This window comes from Pezoporus wallicus, unplaced genomic scaffold (assembly GCF_028554395.1).
Source record: "Pezoporus wallicus isolate ANWC-B61680 ecotype Strahan unplaced genomic scaffold, APGP_CSIRO_Pwel_v1 contig_3486, whole genome shotgun sequence".
Taxonomy (NCBI): domain Eukaryota; kingdom Metazoa; phylum Chordata; class Aves; order Psittaciformes; family Psittacidae; genus Pezoporus; species Pezoporus wallicus.
The window spans coordinates 4,959,256-4,982,308 of record NW_026642292.1 but is presented as its reverse complement, the minus strand read 5'-3'; the positions used below and the strand labels follow the sequence as shown (position 1 = coordinate 4,982,308).

The 23,053-nt window shown below is 42.1% G+C and overlaps 1 protein-coding gene across 1 annotated transcript; it reads right to left on the bottom strand.

The window, feature by feature from the left end:
- Positions 1–739: 739 nt before the first annotated feature.
- Positions 740–18,103, bottom strand: ENTPD5 (ectonucleoside triphosphate diphosphohydrolase 5 (inactive)). Its single transcript, XM_057428621.1, is given in 16 exon segments — positions 740–1,749; positions 1,942–2,057; positions 3,527–3,583; positions 3,935–4,075; positions 4,876–4,977; positions 6,382–6,443; positions 7,969–8,048; positions 10,760–10,848; positions 11,631–11,666; positions 13,230–13,305; positions 13,689–13,832; positions 15,847–15,926; positions 17,068–17,301; positions 17,304–17,344; positions 17,834–17,897; positions 17,900–18,103. Coding segments are annotated over 16 exon segments (1,455 nt in total). The 5' UTR covers positions 17,946–18,103; the 3' UTR covers positions 740–1,662.
- Between the last annotated feature and the right edge of the window lie 4,950 nt (positions 18,104–23,053).

Genomic DNA, 23,053 nt, shown 5'->3' with positions numbered 1-23,053 from the left:
ACAGCCAAGGAAACAAGAAACCCAGGATCCTACAGACCAGCTTTCTAGGTTATAGGACAAGATGTGATCTTTCATTGCTTCTATGTGTTTGGTGTGAAGGTGATGGCAAGGTTCACTTCAAATTGTTACTCAAATAGCTGCATGCTATCCTGGCAGAAGTCTTGGGATTCCTCAACAGCTGCAACCCCTGCACTGAGCACACTGTTCCTAAAGACCTACTGTGTATTAAAAATAACTCCAGAGCAATGCAGGGCTGCATACACAATTTCATGGGTCCAACTATGCTACATTAAATTCAACAGAAATGAAGTTTAAACCAACTTCGAATGGACAAGGGATAAGAAAGTTAAGCTACTTCTGCTCTCGTTCTCCCTCTGTTTCTGATGCTAATTCCGCTCTCTTCCTATATTGGTCTATTAAACAACTACATAAACAGTTTCCCCACAGCTCTGCATTCAGAGCAGGTTTCTAAGGACAGCACAGGAAGTGATAAGCTCAAACTTTCAGATGGGAAACCACACCTTAGAGCTCACTGTACAAAGTGGGCTGTGGCCTTCTAATAGCTCCCTGGCCCAGCAGGTCTCTCCAGGCTTTGCAATGCCTCCTTCCCTCGTGCTAGCCCTAGACTTGACCCTTTAGGGATCTGATTTAACTTACATTTGGTGTTGGGAATCCAGTCCTCGAGGAACTGGAGGAGCACCAGCATCAGAGGAAAGAAAGCTGTGGGAGTGCCTCGATGAGAGCAGAGAAGCAGAACTGCCTCTCACTGCAAAGTGAGCTATCAATCAGATAAGCCCTTTCATCTGACTGCACCCTTCGTTTCCTTGTGGGTGTAATGTGACAAGTACTTCTTTTGACAGGAGAATTTAAATAGCTGGCACTGCTGCCTGGTTGTGCCAGTACAAGTCTGTGTTATGACTACACCCTAAGTGAATTATCAGGTCTGGTAGCCAGATGCACAGTACAGCTGCACAGGCTTGCAAAAGGCAGCAAAAAGGGACTCAGACATGCATTCTGCTCAGGAAATGATTACTGTCTAAAGAAATACACAGTACGTTACAACATATGCTTTAGCCCACACCTTTCCCAAAACCATGCCCAAAGTGCACTTAGAGCAGAGCCCTTCTTGAAAGACTGGACTCTTCTTGCAACATATTATCTAAGCTAACAGCCAGGTACTTGGAACAGGGAGGTTGGCAGCACTCAGTTACCTTTCTCTGAATGCCTGTTGATGTCACCTGTAATTTATGTATTTAAAATCTCACAAGCAAACTTAAGTTATGCATGTTTAAAATAAAAGGGGGATGGGAAGCCAAGTGTCTGTGGTCTGCCACCACATGCCAGGTACCCTGTGCTTCTAGCAATGGGAGGCTATACGAAGGTGCTGGTGAAAGCTGGCTTTGAGCCCCTTGCAATACTCTGCTTGTGTTTAGGCCTGCTGGCTTTCAGAAGGTAGATTCTGGATCACTGGGGGCAATCACAATTATAAATCATACTGTAGCAACTCTCATTATGCACGATGCTGGTCTGGGGTGAAGGTCTCTTCTATAGCTTTGGTCCATGTTCTGCTCTGTGACCAGCTCCAGCTGAACAATGTACCTGGAGGTCTCAATTGCTTTCTCAGCCTTTCAGAAATGCTGTAGTCCACAGGAATGTCACAGCTCAGTAAGTGATTCCCAGAGACTGCAGCAGGTGAAAGGTAGCACCCAAAGTCCAGCTTGTCTCTATGTTGTTCACTTTCTTTGTTAACTGTAAAGGAAGAAAAAGAAGTTGTTCCTGACAGTTCTCTAGTTTTGTATGTTTCACAGATGAGAGCAACTACGTATAACAACCTTGGAAAGACTCAGTAGATAATGAGCCAGAGACATCAGCTAATGCATGTTGATTGATACAGAGACTGGGAAGCTGGGCTTTGCAATTTAACTTTTCTGGTTTTCTCACCTGTAAGAGTGTGTTGTCCCTAAATCCAAATCCTTCCTTTAGCAAAGCAGTGATGTACACGAGATCCATGCAGAGGAAAGGACTGGCTGAGTTGTACTTCTCCATGTTATCACAGACTGGAGAAGGGAAAAAGAAGGGGGGATCTCAGATCTCAGCAAAATAAGAGCTTTTACCCACATTGTACACTTGAACTGACCTCAAGCCAAAACCAACTCAAACAAGCCCCCCACTTCTGTTAACAGGTACATAGGACAGCTGGTGCTGCTACACAGCTGCTCTGTAATGTTAGGGAATAAAGCAGACAGTACTTCTAGTTTCTCTTAACAGCAACATTATCCACATAGCTCTTTCGAAGTCTGAATCTCTGCTCAATTGATAACTGGCAGGGAGCTGGTAGTTTATCAATCAAGAACACAGGATCATGTGTTTGCCTTGCCTAGTCTCCAAGGATGGCTCCAGTAACAGATTCTGTCTTCCAGGATGGCAGCTTCGTTCATTTTTTTCCAACCATATATGTCCAAGGACACAGACTAAGCTATTGCCCAGCCAACCACTGCCTCGCTATAGCTAAGTCAAGATTCCCTAGCAAGGGTGACTATGACTGGGAAATGGATTTGCACTAGGAGTTGCCTTCTAGACCTACTGTTATTGCTCTGTTCTACAAGCATCAAAAGCAGAGTTTCCTTCTTTTTAGCAATTAATAAGAAGCATCCTCCTACTATTGAGATGAGAAAGAAGAACACTGATTTAGGATCACAGAACTGATCTGATATTCTAGAGCTAAATAAATGGTTTGATGGTGTTAGATAAAAGCCACATCTCTGGAAATAAGCTCTCTCAATATATAGGGAGGAAAAAACAACCAACACATGTTCAAGCTTTAGAGCCTGATCTCCATATTCAAAACCATCTTGAGTTTCCAGGGAGATTAACTGAAAAAAAACCCCAAACCTGTTTTAGAGAAATGTCAGTCCTGAACTACGTAATTAAGCACCTTCTAATGGAAAATACAGTATAGTAATCATCATGAGGATGATCCCAACTCAGAGGTAATGTCTTGTTCTTAGCCACCAGTTGCATGGCAAGGTGGCAGCTCTTTTCTCACAGGAGGAGGTACAAAACTAGAACAAGCATTCAGGAAAAAAGCCGGGGGGGAAGGAACGCAGAAGAGGCTGTCAGACTCAAACAACCCTTACTTTCTCCCTTCATTCTGTTAGAGATTAAAAAGGGTTTAAGGTGACAGACTTACAGAAGTCCACACTCTCCTAAACTCACATTGTTGCAGTTTGTCAGGAGCTCTTGATACAGCAAATTTACTTTACTGACATCTCCTCCCCTCCTGAACAGAACTGCAAAGCTGCCAATACTTTGTTTCCCCTCACTGCTCTATCAGTACTTTCTTCTGCAACAGTTGCAGGTGTTGGCTAATAAAAGGTAAGGGACGTAAGTAACATAACATGGAAGGTGTAAGTGGAATGAAAGTTAAATAGACCTTTTTTTATCAAACTCACACATGTACTGCCTATACGTTCATGCTTTTGTTATTCCTCATCCACACCAGTTTCCCAAGTCTTGTGACAATTACCTTCTTCGGCTTTTCTTTCAAAATCTCTCACTTCCAAAACACCTCCCTGTTCATAATCTGAAAAGGAAGAGATAAGAAAACATCATCATAGACATGAAAGCATTTGTGTTCTACACCTAAATTTACCCTAGATTGGAACTCAGTAGTGCTGGACAAGGAGTGAGATCTGTTAGTAACGGAAGGTAGAGCTGCAAGTACAAGTGGAGCTAAGAGCACAAGCCTCATCTGCTGAATTCTGAACATTAAACTGCATTGATGGATGTATGTTCATTCCCTCAAGGCATTTTGTGTGTTTCCTTTCTCTACACCATTCCCTTTCCCTGCTCCCCAAGGCTCCAGCCTCCAGGGTTCCTGTCTAGACTCTGATGCACATGCTCACAAGTAGTAGATTATCCCAAACCAATTTACCAATTAGGTTGGTGTCAACTGCTCGATCATAGTAATAGGAGAAAGCATAGAAGGAACGTCCACGAATCTCATCTGGTTGGTGCAGTTTCCCTTTGACGACCTTGAGTACTTCCAAGTAGCAAGGCTTGAATCCTGTTTCTCCTGTCAGGAAAGACATAGATGGGGTAAGCCAAAGAGGCATATCCAGGAGATGGGAAAAATCGGTAGCAACAGGATGAAAAAGGGAAGAAACAGAGATTAAAGCATCAGCGGAATTAAGAAGAGCTTAGATATCCCTCTGTAATCCAGCATGGCACCAGCATGTAGGCAAGGACCCTAAATCACCAGCATCAAGAGGAACTGGTTATAGCAGATCACAGCAATATACACAAACTAGTGTAGGTGCATGAAAAGCTTCCTCCATATCAGGCAAAACTCCCATTGTTCTGTGGTCATAGAACAGTAGAATGGTTTGGGTTAGAAGGGACCTTAAAGATAAACTAGTTCCAAGCCCCCTGCAATGAACAGGGGGGGACATCTTCAATTAGATCAGGTTGCCCAGAACCACATCCAGCCTAGCCATGAATGTATCTAGGGATGGTGCCTCTACCACTTCTCTGGTCAACCTGATGACCTTTAGAGGTCCCTTCCAACCCAAGCTATTCTACGATTCTATGATACACTTAGGCCTACCAATTTTTGTACCCTAACGCAGCCAGGGTACACTTAGCTCAAAGCCTCAGAAAAACCTCTCTCCTTTGCACAAGTAACTCTTAACAGTTCCTATAAAGGTAGCATTTGTACTAAGAGATTCTTACAGCTTCAGAGTTTTTTTTGTCTCTGTCGAATTCCACATCTATGACTGGACAGGTATCCTTCATGACCCAAAGTAACTGATGGGGTATTAGCCAAGGAAAAACTCAGATTCTGCAGACAAGAAGCAACAAGTCTCCTTAATTTACCTTCTTTGTTGCCACCATACCGGTATTTCACTCCCCCGAAGTGCCACTCTGCCTCCAACTGCTTTGGTAAACACGAACTGTGAAACATTTGTCCGTCCACAGCTGGAATGAAACCAAAGAGGAGACTCGGGATAAAATTTAACAGTTATCAAGCAGTACAGAACCAGAAAAGGCTGAAAGATCTTCATTAAGGTCTTAAAGCAAAAGTACGGAAATCTGAATTGATGGATGCTGCACAAACTGATTATGAATTAAGGTCCAGTCTCAGTCCGGAAAAGTTGTGTCCATTTTGTCCTGCAAAGCAGCTGGGCTTATCATTTGTTAATGAGGTAAATGGTGCAAGGATAACTGGATAATGGTGGTTCACCACGTAAGACAAGAAATCAGAGGTAATAAATTAAACACACAGATACACAACCCCTAACAAAGAGCAGATAACCAAAACAAACAAAACAACTGAGCAGTGAAGACAAAAACAAAAGTCAATGATCAGTGGCCACTATATACGACCCACTGACTGTACTCTTGAAGGGTTCATCCAGAAATAGTGTTAACTGGAAAGCAGCATTATTATGGCCAGTACAGGTCTCTCAGAAAAAAAAAAACCTACTTACAGAATGGTTGAGGGAGATTGTAGGACTGCAAAATTCACTATGGGATGTTTAAAGGAAGGTTAAAAAAAGGGGGAATCAAGGGATCAGGAAAGTGCAAGTGCGGGAAAATAGAGGGGACAACAGGCAATCACATGTAAGAAGGCAGCTGGTCAGTATGCTTTTCTAGCTGAGCCTTGTGGCCAGTCACTGCAGCCTGTCCTATCTTTTTCTTAAACCCTATTCCCAACTATTTTTGAGTACATTCCAGCAATTAGCACAAGTCTCTCTGCTGGCAAGTAAGGATCCAGAAGGTGGCGAGACCTGAGGTCCTAGCCAGAGACTGGACAAAAGGCCCAAGATCTGGGCATGAAGACTGGAAGGACTTAAAATCTGGGGCAAAGCCTGGAAAGACTCAGGACTGCAAGTATGCACTGAGGTTAGTGAGTGTGATATGCCTGTGGACTTCAAGCTAGACTAATCAGTGAATACAGCAGGCAGTCTGGGGGAACATGGTGGGCCAGAAGGATACCAGAGAGATCTATGAAGTGGGTTTGGCCTAAGCAGCAGTCCTTAGGAAAAGGATCCGTTCCTGCTGTTTGTTTTTCTTTGGATGCTTGTAAAGCTGTGCGTTTGTGGCTGGCCATGCCTATATGGTCCTTGTATGTCCCCACATGTGCATTTCTGGAATTTGTACTTGGTCTCACTGCTGGATGAACCTGGAAACAGGGAAAAGCACCTGTCTCACAAGACAACTCCTTATCAAGCAGTAGCCTGTTTCTGGACAGACCTATACCAGTGAAAGCATAGAAAAGCACCCGATACAGAAAGCAAGACACAAGAAACGGGCTACTGAGACAAGACTAAGTCTAACCATCTCTTCAAAAATCTTGGATATCTTATCACATGAACATACCTTCCACATTCAAAGCTCCAAGAATTGCTAGTCTGGCAGCTTTTAGTCCAAAGCCCAAATAGCTGCAAACAACAAAGACATTACAGTTTTAATTCTTGTACATCTGGCATGCTTCACCCACAGTCTCCTCCTAAATCCTAGAACACCCAAAACACATTTCTTTCAGCTGCTTCCCACAAGTCTCCTCTCTCTAAAACAGAGAGATCCCTTCACTAGAAACATTCCAAGTACCAAAAGAGTGACACAAACCCAAGAATTACAAAGAGCTGTAAAATGGGTAAATCTAAAACTCCAGAAAGTGGTTACAGTTGGTGTGACATTTCTACAAGACATTAATGAAAAGCAAAAATGCACAATCTTAAAAATGAGGGAGAAAGAAGGGTACGTGAGGAGTGCATGGGAAATAGGATGGTGATTCTTATGTCACACACATAAGACATACTGTGTGCTCTTAGGGCAGAACTAACAGAACTGTAGAACCTCCTACTAAATGGGAGATATTCCTTTGTGTGAAATTCACCTCTGTTTGACTCCACAAATTACTGGTGCATTCATTACAAGCTAGGATGTGAACAGCATTCATGAGAATGTCATTACACATTACTGGCTTCAGCAACACAGCTAGATTAAAACCCCCTGGCCTTTCATTCCCACCTCTGTGTTTGGCCACCCATCCCTTTAGTCATGTCAATATAAACATTTACAGAATAATCAGAGTTAAACTAACCTCCAGCTCCCTCATTTTTCAGGAGATGATTTTCAATCCCAATTATTTTAAATGATCTAGTGGGTTGTATTGGTGAATACAGCAATCAGCTATATCAGTAAATGTAAGCGGAAGGAGAGGAGGACTATTAAACCAGCTCTGCTGTCAAGTAAGCATATTCTGTACCTGACTGAGATCATAATCTGTACCACACTAGTAATGGGCTGAGATCTCTATTATACATGGTCGAGTTCTCATTGGACTGCAAGTCATGCAGATAAACTGGATTTCACTGCAGACATCTCACAAACTTGTCAGCTTAATGTAGTAAGCAGAATTATATTATTCCAGGTCAAGTATCCCCTCCAGTTGGTTCAAGAATCTGTCGTGCTCCGTGGTCTCTAACAGCTGCCTGTGGTTGTCTCTTTGGTTTACATCACTCTAGATTTTACTTTCTGTCCAGTTGCCAATGAGATGTGCCATTATGAACTAAGAACTAGGAAGAAAGGAACCTCCGGAATGTCCTCTTTCCAAATCTCTGACCAAATTTAGTTCCAACATGCTATCCACCTTTTTGCTTGTAATAAGAACTTGCTTTTGTAAAAAGTATTCTTCTCCTTAAATACAGTGACCCATAATGCTTCCTCTTCATTTGACAGGCTAATATTCCTTTGCAGTGGTATTAACCATGAACCTGGAATGCTTCCAGTCAACTAATGTCATGTTCCACTTCTGCCAACATTTCAAACAGGTAAGAAAACTAGTAAAAAAGTCATGTTTCCAACAGCTGGTAACGAGATGACATGGCCATTTGTGTTCAGCTCAGGGGCTGCAGAAAGACTGATTTCCCCAGTGGAGACAGCAGCCTTTTTGCTCCTCACCTGTGGGTATAGAGCTTGTAGGTGCTATTAAACATTTCAAATGAGGTAAGAAAATCCCCAGGGGTTTCCTTCAAAGTTTCCTAAAAGTTAAGTGAGAGAAGAAATCTTTTAGTTTCTATTATGCAATAAAGAATAACCAACTTTGATGTTGTATCGGAGTTACATCCATAGGGTTTACTGCACACTCATCTCATCTGCTCTGAAAACAAAGAACAGTTTTCCAATAGTGCACACTGCTGTAGTATTTGCAGCTTTTAACACAGAGTTCATTTATAAGCATCTTTGTGTTACTTTTATGTGTAATAGGGACACGCAACTGATCAGGATGAAAATACTTCCTAATTCAAGATACCTGAATTTTTCAGAGTAGTTACATGCTAAGCTACATACAGAGAGTTCACATAGAAATCAGCTGCACTAGAAGTGCTCTAACTTCTGCAAGTCAGAGTAGGGACCTCAATTCAGGAACTCAGAAGAAACAAAAATGCAAAGTAAGTATAGGCCACATTTTCATCATGTTAAATGTCTTGCTGATAGCTCAAGAAAACACTGTGACCACTCACTCCCACTCTTAGGGCTGCTTTACTTCCTGTCTGAAGTGCTGTCCTCTAAATTACCACCTCCTGTTTTCCTCCTCTCACAGTCTTCCCTCAGTGTGCACCTCAACCCCACTGGTACCCAGTCCCTACCTTTTTCCCAGACTAACTTTCACATTCTTGAAAATCTGAACCACTTCAGAGGTCATTTACTTTGTTCCTTTGTTTTCAGTCCCAGAGATCTCAATCCCAGTTTCTGTCTTTCCTCTGCTAGTGACCTTATTTTCCCAACCCTTCTTGGCCCTATTTATTCATATCAGACACCCTGTTACTCTGGGCCAAGCAGCAGAATCTCAGAGAGGACTGAAGCTGCAGAGTCCCTGTAGTCACCAGTAAACTGACAACTACAGTAAGCAGATCCAGTAATTGCACTGTCCTACACAGAAGCCTGCTCAAAGCTGGAAGAGATTTAATAGTCTCAACTTGAGTTTCCACTGAACAAACACAAACAGAAACTTTTTTTGTACCTCAGATAGATTTCCATTGGAATGGCAGTCACATCTTTGGCCCAACACACCCAGACTCTGCCATATTTTGAGCTCTGTTCCTAAACCTCACATAAAAAAAAAAAATACTAAAAAAATGAGAGATCCTGAAGAAAAAAAATAATAATTAAAAAAAAATGTTTGGAGAAAACAACCAGCTTTTTTCCTGCCTCACTTTCACAAAAATGTAGAAATCCACACTTCTTCCTAAATGAGGCAGGCACCAGACTGACAATTTTGTAATGATTATGATCGGTTTTCAGTGGCTTATGCCTTTGGCAATAATACCACCAAAAGCACGGTAAATACTCAAAACCAGTTCCATGCAGCTATCATTGTTTGTCCTGTATTTGCCTGTAACCTCTATTTCATTAATGAATCTTTAACTACTACAGTATTTCGTTTAAAATTAATACAAGAGCAAACATGTGGCTGCCTCAGACTGCAGGAAGGGGAGAAAAATCCTCTGGAAATCAAAGGGGGAAATCCCTGCTAATTGAGCCAGATGGGAAACCTCTTCAGAGACATACTGAGCGATGTATGAGCTTTTTTGTATGAACTTGACAATACAGGCGAGAAGCAGACACAGCGTACAAGCAGGCAACATGAACCTTGACTCTACACTGCCCTATGGATTCGCACCATTGGTCCTGGTCAGTAGCAAACCCTCAAGGCCTTTTCCTGCAAGGCTCTAAGGAGTTATTTGAATCCTGAGCTGCAGCCCAGCCTACTTCACAGCTCTATCTATTCTCCAGAACCCTGACACACGACGCCCTTTCCTCTTGGTCCAGTGCCCACTTCAGCAGGTGTTATCAACACAAAACAGAGGGCAAGCCTGGAGTACTTGAGGCTTTGCTGGGCAGGATAAGGTTGCACGTCATGTTTCAACTACTGCAGAACTAAAATATCCTGATACGTAAACCACGTGGTTTGTGGTTGCCAAACACCCTTCGAGAACCTTAATTTTTGTAAAAAACAAAAATAAAAGTCAAACAAAGGACTCCTCTACAAAAGAGTGACAAAAACCAACTTCACAATACCAGGTTACAGAATGCTACAGTGCCCTTCCAGTAATGTCATTTTCCCATGCAAATTTTAGACGTGGGTCCCAGTTCAGTCTGTTTCTAAAGAGCCATAGAATTTCTGACAAATACAGGAGATACGGACTGAGAGATAGAGAGGAATTCTCAAAGGAAATGAGAAGAAACTGGTAAGAAAACAGGACTGACTGTGCTATTGTAAGATGTTTACCCCATGAGACACTCCCCCTCCACCCTGCTACCCCCCCTTCCAAAATCTAGCGAGGATGTTATTAGACTGGAATGAAAAAAATTAAAAATAAAAAGATAACTCAGAGCAGACCCTAGATTTCTTCTAATATGTAAGAATACTCCCAGGAAATGTTCTACACTTACTGAATACAAAGTAATATCTGCTTTCCAAGCCTGGGTCTAGAAAACAATGGCTGTTTCTCTTTGGGTTTACCCATTTACTTGCTTTCTTTTTATTTCCTTGCAATCTATGCTCCTTTGTTTGCAAGTGCCTATCAGCCAACTGCTGATGTCAAAGGGAACAGAAATATAGATGTTCTGTACACCACAGATGTTCTGCTTGTGCCACTGGTGACAAAGCAATATAAGAGAGCACAGCAGTGCTCAGGGCTCTCCAATTCATGCAGTCCCAACCCACATGCTCTGAACCACTGCTCACCTCAAACCGTGGCAGGAATGTGATCTGGGTTGAGGCTCCTCCCAAGTCCAGAGTCCCAACAGTATGCTGGTTCTGGCCTGACAGCTGCCCTGCAAACAACATCATGCTCAGAGCAGCCCCAAGTGCTGCAGAAATGCTGAAATGTGGGTACTGCATGTATATTCAGGCAGTCACCAAGTCATCACAGTATGACAGCAATACAGGAGGGCTGAGCTGGCCTTCAAAGACAAAAAAAAGTAGAGAAAAGGTAGGCAAGCAGAAGGTACTACAAAAAGATTCATAGGACTTTTTTCCTTGATTCCAATTTCACATACAAAGAGAAGATAAATCTCAAGGTATCCAGCAAAAGCTGAAAAGTAAGAGACAAAGTTTATAACTTTTCTTCACCCAGAGCAGCTTTTTTGCTTGTTCATGTACCTACCAGAGTACTGATTTTCTTTTCTCTTCACTAGACTGCATTCCCAGAACTTCTTAGAGCCATTAGGACTAAAGCAGCAGGGCATTCCCTGTTGTACCATTTTAGCTGCATAGTTCAGGCTGAGATGAAGAACATTGTAAAACCTTGTTTCCCACCTTCCAACAGATTAGCAGTACCAGCCCCCTATGTACATGAGAGAAACCCGCTTGCCAGTGCCTCCCAGTCCTGAGCAAATCCTGGCACCTTCTGGATTAAGATGTCTCTTTCTTACTACAGGTGTGGCTCACCCTCTGGAACACAATCTGCCCAGGACAATTCACCGCTTTAGCTCTGGTGCCACAGTGGGAAGGAAAAACAGGACACAGCAACCAAAGCTGAGCAACTTAAGGGCCATCACCTCCACAGAAAAGAATTAAATTCATATTCAGAGAGAAGTTATACAGAATTAAGTACCTGTCAGAAAGTTCACAGTGATCCAGGCTAAAATTCCTGCAAAGAGTGAAGAAAAAAGGAAAAAAAGTCACCACCGAATACTCCCACAATCTCCTGCCCGCTATTACCACCCCTCCATGTTATTTATGTACCTGGAAATTATGACTGACTTAATGTAACCACCCCATACTTCAGAGATTAATTCAAACTTATAATTGATACGATGCATTACTGATTCATTAAAGTCTCCTAAGATGGGATAGGTAAAATGTTTGTAATATCCATGTAACTGAAGTATGCAAATGTCTATTATCCAAACAACATCCAAAGAACGAGCTGACAGAATGCCTGGGTTTTCTTGGGCACTTCCTCCCCTCCAGTATTTCAATTTCTAATCCAGTAACTGCATACACACTACTCTGTGTTTTACTCTTGTGGTTTCTGTAAATACACTACAGACAGAATAGCAACCAGTAAAACACAAACAACTCCTCTGACTCCAGCAGCTTGCTTGACACTGGCATGATTGTCACCCAAACACAGGCAAACATGTGACAGTCAAGAGGTGGGATTTTTAAATAAACCTTGGCATGCTACACTGTGCTCTGTTATGCCTGTTCCCTGTCAATACAACACTTCTCCCTGCTATAAAATATACCTGTTACCCCTAATGAAAAACTATGCATTGCACTGCATTTCACCAAACACTTGCAGACTTTATGTTACTTCTCCTTTTCTCTTGGCTCATATGAAGGGATATTAAAGAGTAAAATCTGACCATTTACTAGTTGCTTAAGAGTTACGATAATTCTTTCTGCTTTCCTTGAACTGGCAATATATCTGCCACAATGAAACGTTCAAAACTGAATAATGTCACAGATGGCTCTTTTCAGGCATCCACACAGAGGGATTATTACCTGCCTATTCCCCAAGGTAATACATCTGGATATGTAGCCAAAATGTTACAGTGTTATCATCACTCACTCCAAACCTTTCCCTGTATTTTATGTTACTTCCTTTCCTAATTTACTAGCTGCAATTTTCCCATCAAAATATTTATAAAATTTATTATTTTATTATGTTAATTATTTTTTAGTACTTGACAATTATCCTTTATTCTTCTCTATAGTCAAAATGCTTCCAACTTTAACCTGAAAATTGATGATCTAATTATAATAATTATTTTTAATGCTAATGTTGCAGAATTTATGAGGCACCTTTCATAAGCTTCCCTGCTTACTATATATTGTCACAAAGCCTTTCAGAGCTGGCCACCATCTTTCTTCCATCAGTTCGCAAGAGTAGGCTTCAGCTACTTAGCCTGCATACTTATTTCTGAGATAACGTTCTGTTTTGAAACCTCAGAAGGTTTCAGATGAACCTTTATCTAGCTAACTTATGCATCTGCATTTGTAGCTTAAAAGATGACTAAGTAATCAACACTTTTTAGGAGGAGCAGGATTGCATTGTTTCAAACAGGGATAGAAACCTTTTATTTTTTCCCTCAGTTTAGTGGCCATTTTTCTGTCCCTCTCACACATATAAGATCCTGCCCCCCTCTCTCTTCCCTCCCCCTCCATTTCTCTTTGCTTCTGCTTTTTCCTCCTTCTAAAATGTTACCTTCATAAGACCCATCCATGATGCTAACACTGTCCTCTGGAACAAGAAATGGTGATTCCTCAAAGACTTCTCTCACCTGAAGAAAGAAATAAGAAGTAAGATTCCTTGGTCTTAAGAGTCTTGTTCTGCTCTCAGGGGGACAGAGAAAGTTTTCTTTTTTACAGCAGTACAAAATAAGACAAGCGTGTGGAGTAGACATTATTCTTTCTCTTTCAAGGGCCAGGAAAAAAAAAGAAATAAGTATTGTAGGTTTCTCGCCCCATGTCTTGTATCCACATCAAGACAGAGGATTTCAGGACCAGACAAGGAAGTTTGTAAAGTCTGAGTTTCATGCCATCATGGTATTACAGTCACTTTTCACAGCTGAAATTCTCTTATGCTAAATAGAATGGAGAACTGAGTCATAAAAGATGAAACAGGGAGAGCAGTACTAGTGCATTCAAAAAACCTTAATATTACCTCTAAAAGCAAAGACTGAGCTTTCTCCTCTGACAGCAAACGCAGACCGGCTGTGGCTTTTAACACTACTGGGGTCTTCTTCCAGAGATGAGGTGGCACAGCATCTATGGCCATGTCCAGCAATCTTTTGACAGTTTCAGCTCCCTAAAAAACCAAAGATATTTTTCTTAGTTTCCTCCTACAGGATATCAGAAAATAGGCCTCCTAATTCCCTCTCAATGCCAGTGAAATCGGTATTCAATAGCTGAAAATACCTCACCCACACTCAAGATAAGTATAAAAACTGTGCTAGATATATTACAACCTTAAAGATAATGCCTGCATTGGAAAGAAAAGTGTATTCAAAGATATATCTTAGGTGATAGAAACGTTATTGTTTGTGGAAAGTATTTTTTGGAAAGGATGGAGGGAGGTGAGGGAACTGATTACCTGACAAACCTGAACATCTCGCAGTATGATGAAACTAAGTGGTGCAATTACAGACTGAAATTACCAAGGTCACGGGAATGTCTGGAGACTTCAGTAAATGCAATATATGAATTCCAAGTGTGCCCATAGTAAGCATTGTAATTAAAATGACAGCTCTAAATGGCTACCACATAAGGTACAGGCATCACTGCTGGGCCCTCAACTACTTACACTGCTCTAACAATTACAATTTGGCATTAGCGATAAACAGTGTGAAATGTCAACAAATTTATTCTGGGATAAATTCTTCTCCTCTCCTACCCAACAAAGAAGATGATTTAGTGAAATCATGGGAGATATCATTGAAATTAAAAAAAAAAAACCAAACAAACACAAAGCCATTCACTCTTCCATAAATTTACACACTCAAATTCCCGTAGCACTGAATACAACTGAGCAAAATGAGAAACCTGAAGCTCCCCCTGTGCTAGCCCCCAACTTCAAGACTGCTAAAGCACACAAGATAGAGTACCTAATCTGTCATTTCTCTGGCACCTCCTTTAGCTTGTGAAACAGCTTACTGTCAGCACAGGGGATGTGGAAAATGGCAGATTACTTCAGGACTAGCCCTCTGTATCACAACAACGGGACTATTTTAGGTCTCTCCGCTCTGTTGCTCATTTCTGACTCATGATTCAACAGACAGGCATGGAACGAGGGTATTGGGCATGAATTCACAACCACTCCCATTTGAAAATAAAGAAGGTGGCACCTAACTTCAATTTCTTATTAAAATTATAAATTTATATGTTAATTAATACACCTGATTACGGAAGATGGAACTGTCCAAATGTGTTTTGAAAATACCCATATATAAACAAAACAACAAAAGTCCTGAGGCAGTAGAAGAGTACATAAATTACCTGTACATAAATTACTATTCAGTTAAAACTGTAATCAGGTGTTTGAACTGATCATAACTGAAATGAGTCCTACACTGAGCACTGGCTTCTATACCATGGTACCAAAGATAACAGCAGAGAATCAAATTATTAAAAGTCTGATGAGAGAAACAGAGAATACACCTGAATAAATATTAAGGCCTGACTTAACCTGCTAAGTGCATGTTTATTGTTCCCCTTCTCCATAACTTATTAACAAAAAATAACATAAACAAAAAATATACACACCAAAAAATTTAATATTTTTAGCAGTCAGAGAAACAAGCCCTCAATGTAACACGAATAAAAAAGAACCCCTGCAGTCTTAACCCCTTACTTTGAACTAAACATATCAAAACAAAATATGCCCATTTTGAGCTGTGACCAGCACTGAAGATTTCAACCCAAAGGAAAACCTGAGAAAACTATCAGTAAATGAGACAGAAGTATATATTTACTAATATCTGCGGAAGCTTTAGGGGAAATAAACACTGAATATGGATGCTGCTATAACCCCCAAATCACTTTGTCTCTGAAATTCTCAAAGGCATACAGTGTAGTTATATATAGTATTTAAGCAATTAAGTCGTTGTTCCATGGATGAAACACGTGAAAGAACAGCTCCTGTTTCACTGTGTAGAAATTAGCTCACAAAAGTAGAGCAACAGGTTTAGAGAACCAGCAGTAGAACATCCATATTTTTTTCTTGACTCTGTAATTACAACAGGTAATACCTGAACTGCTTGGTAGCATCCAACTGATATTAGTAGAAGCAAGACCAACTGACAGGAAATGAAGGAGAGCCTTACCTTTTCAGGCTGATCAGCATATGCAGAGAGACCGGGCTTGACAGACTCAAAGATTTCCCCTTCCAGTTCTGGAAGGTTTTCTGCAGAAATGAAACATTACATGGAACAGTCAACAACTTCAATCTTTTTCTTTAGTTTCAAACAAGTTGTTTGCAATCCCTGCAAAGTGACTGTCCTTGATTTCCCCTGTCAAAAGTTCTATTTGCCTCCTAAAACAAGCACTGCTCCTTAACTTCAAAAACATATTTAATAGAATGTTGTCCTTGTATCCTCCAAGTTCACAGTTTATTAAGAACACGTTGTTAGAACTAGAAGTATGTTCATTTTGCATTTGTGAACTACAATGAGGTATAGCAATGTATCATGACTGTTGCCTTCATAAAATTTCTTTCCCTTTCTGTCCCCATTCTAATTGGGCAATACTAATTCATATCAAAACACACACAATCAACTCCTGATAATCATTAGGTGGTTCATTAAATTCACAAACACAGAACAGAACTGACTGAGCTCAAGTGTGACCATTGCTCCTAGAGCAGCTTTGGTCAGGAAGCTACCCTGGAGTATTGCATATTACAAGCCAGGCTGAGTCCATCAGATCTGGACATTGTACCAGTCCTTAGAAACTATGGTTGAAATCACATGAAGCCGCACAGGCACTATGTGTGACCCTGAAGAGTTTATTAGCTTAGTCCATCAACCAGCCTTCAACCTTTGCCAATTTGCTGACTCACTGTACCCAAGCAAATTCACCCTCTTGAATCCTGTTGCATGTGCAGCCAACTTGGGTACCTCTGCACCATGTAAGAAGCAGACATACTGGAGCATGGTGCATCTGCAGACAGTTCTCCTGGAAATGGCTCAAACCTTCAGTGCTCTTGATATAATTCAAGGTAATGCAACATGCAACAGCGTAAGTCTCTTTCCAATTCAGTGAAACATTCCTCTAAAGAGCTACATAGATGAAAATCTTTGTAAATTCAGAACTCTCCAGTATACTCAGAATTAAACTTTGAATTTCAAAAGATCTACAAAAAACACTTTCACAGCAAAACACCACCACAAACATACAATAATCATCTGCCAAAGGACCATTTATAGGACAAACCGTAGAAATCTCCAATTTTTCCCAAATGCTGTGTTAGGAAAAAATAACCTCTTTTTGGAAGTTGGAACCTAACTCAACATACTCCAAGTGCACAGACTCACACAGGGTCTTACCTGGGCTCTTCTGCACAAAGGTGTAAATGTGAATCCTGGTTCCAGTGCTTCCTGCGTCAAACATTATGCCATAAAAAGTGTTGTCTTTGGCATTTATAGGGCACATGTTGGGTGGAAAGAAATCCTGAAACCACATCTCTCTGTTCAAATGGGAAAGAACGAAGGAAAGAGAGGAAAATGACAGTGCTAGAAGGATGGGAAGTCTGGAAAATGCCATCTTGCCAGGACTCCTTAGGCAGTTAAGCATGGATCAGCAACCACAGAGCTGCAGTGGGTCCTGTAGAGAGGGAAAAAAAGCAGGAATAGAAATTACCAAGAACCCTCTCCTTTGAAAGTCTCTAGGAAAAAAGTAAAAACAAAAACACAGAAAAAAAAACAAACCAATAAAACAAAAAACCTGAAACCCAAACAAAACCCCACAATCAAAACAAATTAAAAAAAACCAAACACACACACACACAAAAATCCAAATCTCCCCCCCAAAAAATCCCAACCCCCACAATAGTCTGTACACATATATTCTGTTCTTTAGATGCTTTTCAATGCTTCATCCAAAAGATGTGATTTACTGCACTTAGTGTTACAACTACATCCAAGTGTTCTAACAGAGTAAAGGTTTCTCCATTTCCCAAAGGCAGAAGAGTTAGTTTGTTTCCCAGTACTTCTGGTTTTGCCTTTATTTAGACAATATTTTTCTCTGATTCGGCTTAAAGGATCTCAGCATCTGGAGTACCTCCAAACAACCTCCAAAAAACCCAAATGTTACCTGAAAAGAAGCATCACCAAAGGGGAGCTCAGAGCAAACCACACCACCCTAACATTTACATACATGGCAGAACACAAGTGTTATTCAGAGTCACAAACAAAGAGAATTTCATCTTGGGCTAAGAACAGCTGCTGGGAGAGATTAGCACACAAGAGGATGTGAAGGCATATCCTTCCAGCAGCATCCTCATCCCCAAGAAAAGCCTATGCTACACAAGAGGGACTGAACTGTACAGTGCACTTGGCCTCTGCGTTTTGGTGTTTTTCATACTTTCCCTTTCCGTTTTCATTTCAGTTTTTCATCATTTTTTCCTGACACAGTTTTCATTTGCAGAATTAGAAAAAAAACAACAGCAAAACCCCACCACAGTCTCACACCCAAACCTGTTGCCCTGAGCACTCAGGTTGCTTACACAACTTCTAACAATAGATTCAAAAGGCCAAGGGCCAAAGTTCTGTGACGCAGTATTGGATATCAAGACACAAGCACACCTCCCCTCTGTTAACACTTAACTCTTTGCATATATTTTTCCTAAGAAATGCTAATAAAGAAAAGATATGGGCACAGAAATTATAGGGTTCATCAGGTGCCCAAGTATAAGGGAGGAGAACATATAGCTATCTTTGTTATTTGCATTTTAACAGCAAAAAAGAGCATGTGGCCAGATGTCCCACCATATGCGGTATCGCCTGTGCTGACATACACACAGAGCACTCAGCATACAGAAGGAGCAAACAGCTCCTTATCACTCTCCAGACACTTGGTAACACATTCGTCCACCCACAGCACTTAACATTTCACATCATATGCCTGTCTAACTGCTCCGCCCGAGACCCTCACCCACTTCTAGTCCTCACATTTGACTGTATTTTGGTGATCTGCTCAGCCCCACTACATTCATTCTCTCAGAATCTTTGCTTGCTATCTCTATCCCACATTTGGTCATTCCTAATTCCAAACCTCTCCTTTCTTTTCTATGTGAATCAGACATAGCCTCTATTTCCACACACCTTCTCCCACACCCAAAGAATTCACTTATCCTCCACTACCTTTTATCCCAGATTTTGCCTTTGCACGACTTGTTGTTTCCATCCTTCACCTTTGTCCCCAGTTACAGCAAAGTTTGATTAACTTTTATCCATACCCCATAAACAACATCACGTTGGGTCATTCCTCAAATGTCTCACTAACTCACTCAAGTGTTCAGCTATCTCTAGAGCACAAAACACACAGCCCCCTGTAGAAGGGTAACCTTGCTTGTCTTCTGTGACCTGTATTTGTACCCTCTTGCTCCTACTAAATGCAGAGTGCTGCAGGCAGAAGCACAAGCTCTTGATCCACTCTGCCCTTGAAGCACACTCTGAGAAGAGGAAGAAGTGACTTTATGATTCCACATAAAGAGGTGATACCCCTGGCCACCCTTCTGTAACACATCAACTCCAACTGTAGTAGTTTCTAAAGTATCCGCATTTTATGTGGAAATGAGTAAAAACTTAATTCTAATGTGCAACAACTTCCTATCCTGAACAGAGTTAATGAAAAGTGCTAAGCCATTTGACAGCTTCATAGCTATGGATCTGTACTAAGACTTGGCTGACATTACCCATGTTTGCTTCATCACAGTAAGGAGGTCTACTGAAAATCTAAGAACCCGTGCTGTTTTTAACAGAACATAAGCCACAGTAATGAGTACTACCTTCTGTCAGTGTTGTTATTCTCATGCAGTGTGAGGATTTTGCTTACTGATCCATCACAAATACAACCCAAGCACCTGCCTTAAGAACAAACTGCAGGGTCCTATTACAAACCTCACATGTGACACTTGCGCAAGCCTCAGCATCTCTGATGATCCGAAAATATCCGAGCAACTGCCATCATTAACGCATACTTTTCTTGCGAGATCTACTAGTGGATAAGCCTTAGCCTTCCAGGAAGCACTCCCTCACTAAGCTTCTCTCCTCTATCCCTTCTCTGACATCTACCACCATTTCACACTTTCCATTCTCAGCTTCTTCCTTTTTTAACTTTCCACCCCTATGCTCATAAGGACAAAATAACCCCAACCCTAAACAACCTTGGGATTTTATTTTTCTCCATCCCCATTAAGCATGAGAAAAGCACAAGGAGCCTCTTTTATGAGTGCTGAAGACCTTTTAGTCAAGCACACTAGCAAAACTGTCCACAAGAAGCATAAAAATAGATTATGACAGTAAGAAATCACACACAAGAGAAAGAAATTGGCAGAATGTAACAGAAATGGCAATAGAAAATTAATTTGGAAAGATAGGGTCAGAAGCAAGAATGGAAGAAAAAAAATAGGGTAGAAATAGACAAGAGACTAGTTACCAAGAAGGAAAAACGTTTCCAAGAGAGTTCCTCTCAAACAACTTAAAATCCTAGCTGTTTTCAGAATACAATAGATGGATAAAATGAACAAACAGAAAGGAAAAAAAAAAACAGGGTAACACAAGTTCATTAATATGAGCAAGCAGTTCAGCAGGTAAAACACACAGACCACCACCCGTACGCTCCAGCTACTGCCTTTATAAATAAGCAGTTATAATTAACATAAATCATGAATACATTAGGCACACACCTGAAACAGGATGGAAGCAAAAGCTATTCCACTCAAGAGATTCCTAATGAAAACCACTTTGGAGCACTGTGACAAGAGACACTGTCTGCACTTCTTCACCTTTACTTTCAGCTAGTAGGAGTGGACTATGTCAGGAAAATGGTAAGTCATGGAGGCACATAAAATATCAGTCGAGCTGCTTTATTCAAGTTTTGAGTTTATCATTGACCAATACAAGCAGTGAAACATGCTCAGATAATTACATGGGACGAACTTAAAGAAGTTGAAAGTTAAACCGAGTTCAACAAGTTAGTAAAACATTTACACAAACACTACATTGACCTCAACAGCACTGGCCTGAGTCCAGTGACACAAGGTAGAACACTTATGTCCCAACACAGAGAAACACACATAAATATCACTGGTACAAGCTAGATTTTCCATACCAAACCAAAATGTTTAAGCCAAGACTGGAAGCATGAATAAGAAAAGGAAGAAGAGAAACAGAAAACCCTCAAACCCGCAACCAAACCCTTCTTAAACACAAAAGCAAAAATAATGACAGAGCAATCATAAAAACCCTTAAGGCAGCAAACCACAACCTTTCTTAGAGCTCAGAACACACAGAGACACTGGTAATTTTCAACACAATAAATCTCACCCACACTCTTGAATATTTCTGACAAAGGAACATGCAAAACCTAAACCACAGCAACAGGAGCATCTCCTGTAAAAAGGAATCTGTCTGATCTGAGGGGAAGATATACAAGAACCTCCCTTCCGTTTCCTAAAATAATACTGGGAAATATTTATTATATATGAATAAAAACATTAGAAAATAATTAGAAATATTTATGATATACAAATATATAGGTAAATATTTTAGAAAAACAAAATAGATGAATGATGTAATTCAACTCATATTGTTACTGCTCAAGCACACCAGAAACCGTTCAGATTGGAAAGCCTATTTTCTGCACTACACCAGTAACAAAATCTATTTTTCAGATGAGCAGCTGTTATAACAAGATGTGTTTTCCAGATGAGCTGCACTCAGGACTAGACAAATACATTTTTCATTTTTTTCCTCAGAAACAAAAAGTCATTTCAGGTTTCCTGGGCTTATTTTTACCTACTAAAAAAAAAAAAAAAAAAAGCTTTCTTTTTTTTTCCCCCAGAAATTTAAGCTTATTAAAAGTACAGAGTTTAAGAATAACAATAGAAAAAAAATCCCTGAGATCACTGACTGAATTGCCCGGCATTTCCGTACAGGTGATGACACAATATTCTTTGCACACATACCTTTTGGGGAAAATTCTGCACCTAGAGCTTCAAAAAAATAGAAACCAACTCACTAACATGAAAAAAACCAAAACCCAAACCAGGCCCAACTCGCCAACATGTGTTATCAGGGTGTTGATCTTTCCCCTCTACTGCGGCTCCAAGTACGCATCACTTATTTATGCTCATTTCTGGCCAAGTGGGTTTTCAGTCTTCCTATTTAATTAGGCCAAAGCAGCTTCTCAAGAGAGCGCTGCGTTTCCCTCATGCAGCGTGTCAGAGCGTCCCTTTACAACCCTGTGACCGTATCTATACGTCCGGGGTTGTCACTAACACCTTCTGTGGGACCAACCGCTGGTCTCGGGAAACAGATTTTGGATGCAGAGGGCTTCAGCTTCAGTCTAAGCGCGGGGAGAATTCCAGCGCTGACTTTAGCACAGCGCTGCTGGTTGCGCGCTTTGAAAGCGTCCCTTAGAGGTTCACCTGAAGTAACCTGGGAGACTGGCTGGGTAACGGCCCTTTCCCAAACCTAACTGCCGTTACCGCACCCCAGCGCCAAAGCATTCCGCCCTTCTCCACGTCCGACAGCCTCAATCTAAGCCCTGACACCGAACTCCCCGACCTTCATTCTCTCCCCAAAGCAAAAGCCCTCGCGGCTCCGGGGGCAGGGAGGGGGGAGCACAGCTCTCGGGATCCCGGCACCGACACCACCGAGCGAGAACACTGGTGGAAACACGGACCGCTGCCCCGTGAGCCACCCGCAGCTGTTACCCGTCCTTCTGCCCGCCCCGGGCGGCCGCCCCGCGCGGAGTAAGGGAAACGCCGCCGACTCCTTCGCTTCCAAGCGTCTCACGCCGTTCCTTGAGGCCGCCTCGGCGGAGCGCCGGGACCCGGCACCGGTCGGGCTGGGGTGTGTGCGTGCGGGGTGTCACCGAGGCTCGGAGCGGCTCGCTGCCCGCCCCTCTGCCGCACCGGGCAGGACGCGGCAGCCCCCAGCTCCCGCTCCCGTCGCGCAGGGCGGCTGTTTCCGTGACAACGCGACTCTGTCACACCCCTCCCCGCTCACCGGGCCCTCGGGTCGCTGGCGCCGCCACATCTCGCCGCTCTTGCGCGCCGCGTCAGCGCTCCCACGTGACGCGCCCGTCGCGCGAGTTGCGCATCGCGGAAGGGCGCCGTCTGGTGTCCATGGGAACGGGCCGCCACGCGCGCTCCTCGCTTCGGCCGCGGAGGGTGCTGGGGGAGGCCCGGGGCGGCCGGTAACCGGGGCACCGGGAAGCACTGCCGGCGGGTGGTCCGCGCTCCGTCGCAGTTGCTCCCGCTCCCGCAGCCTGGCGGTAGGCTGGACGGGCAGCCCAGCTGTCTGA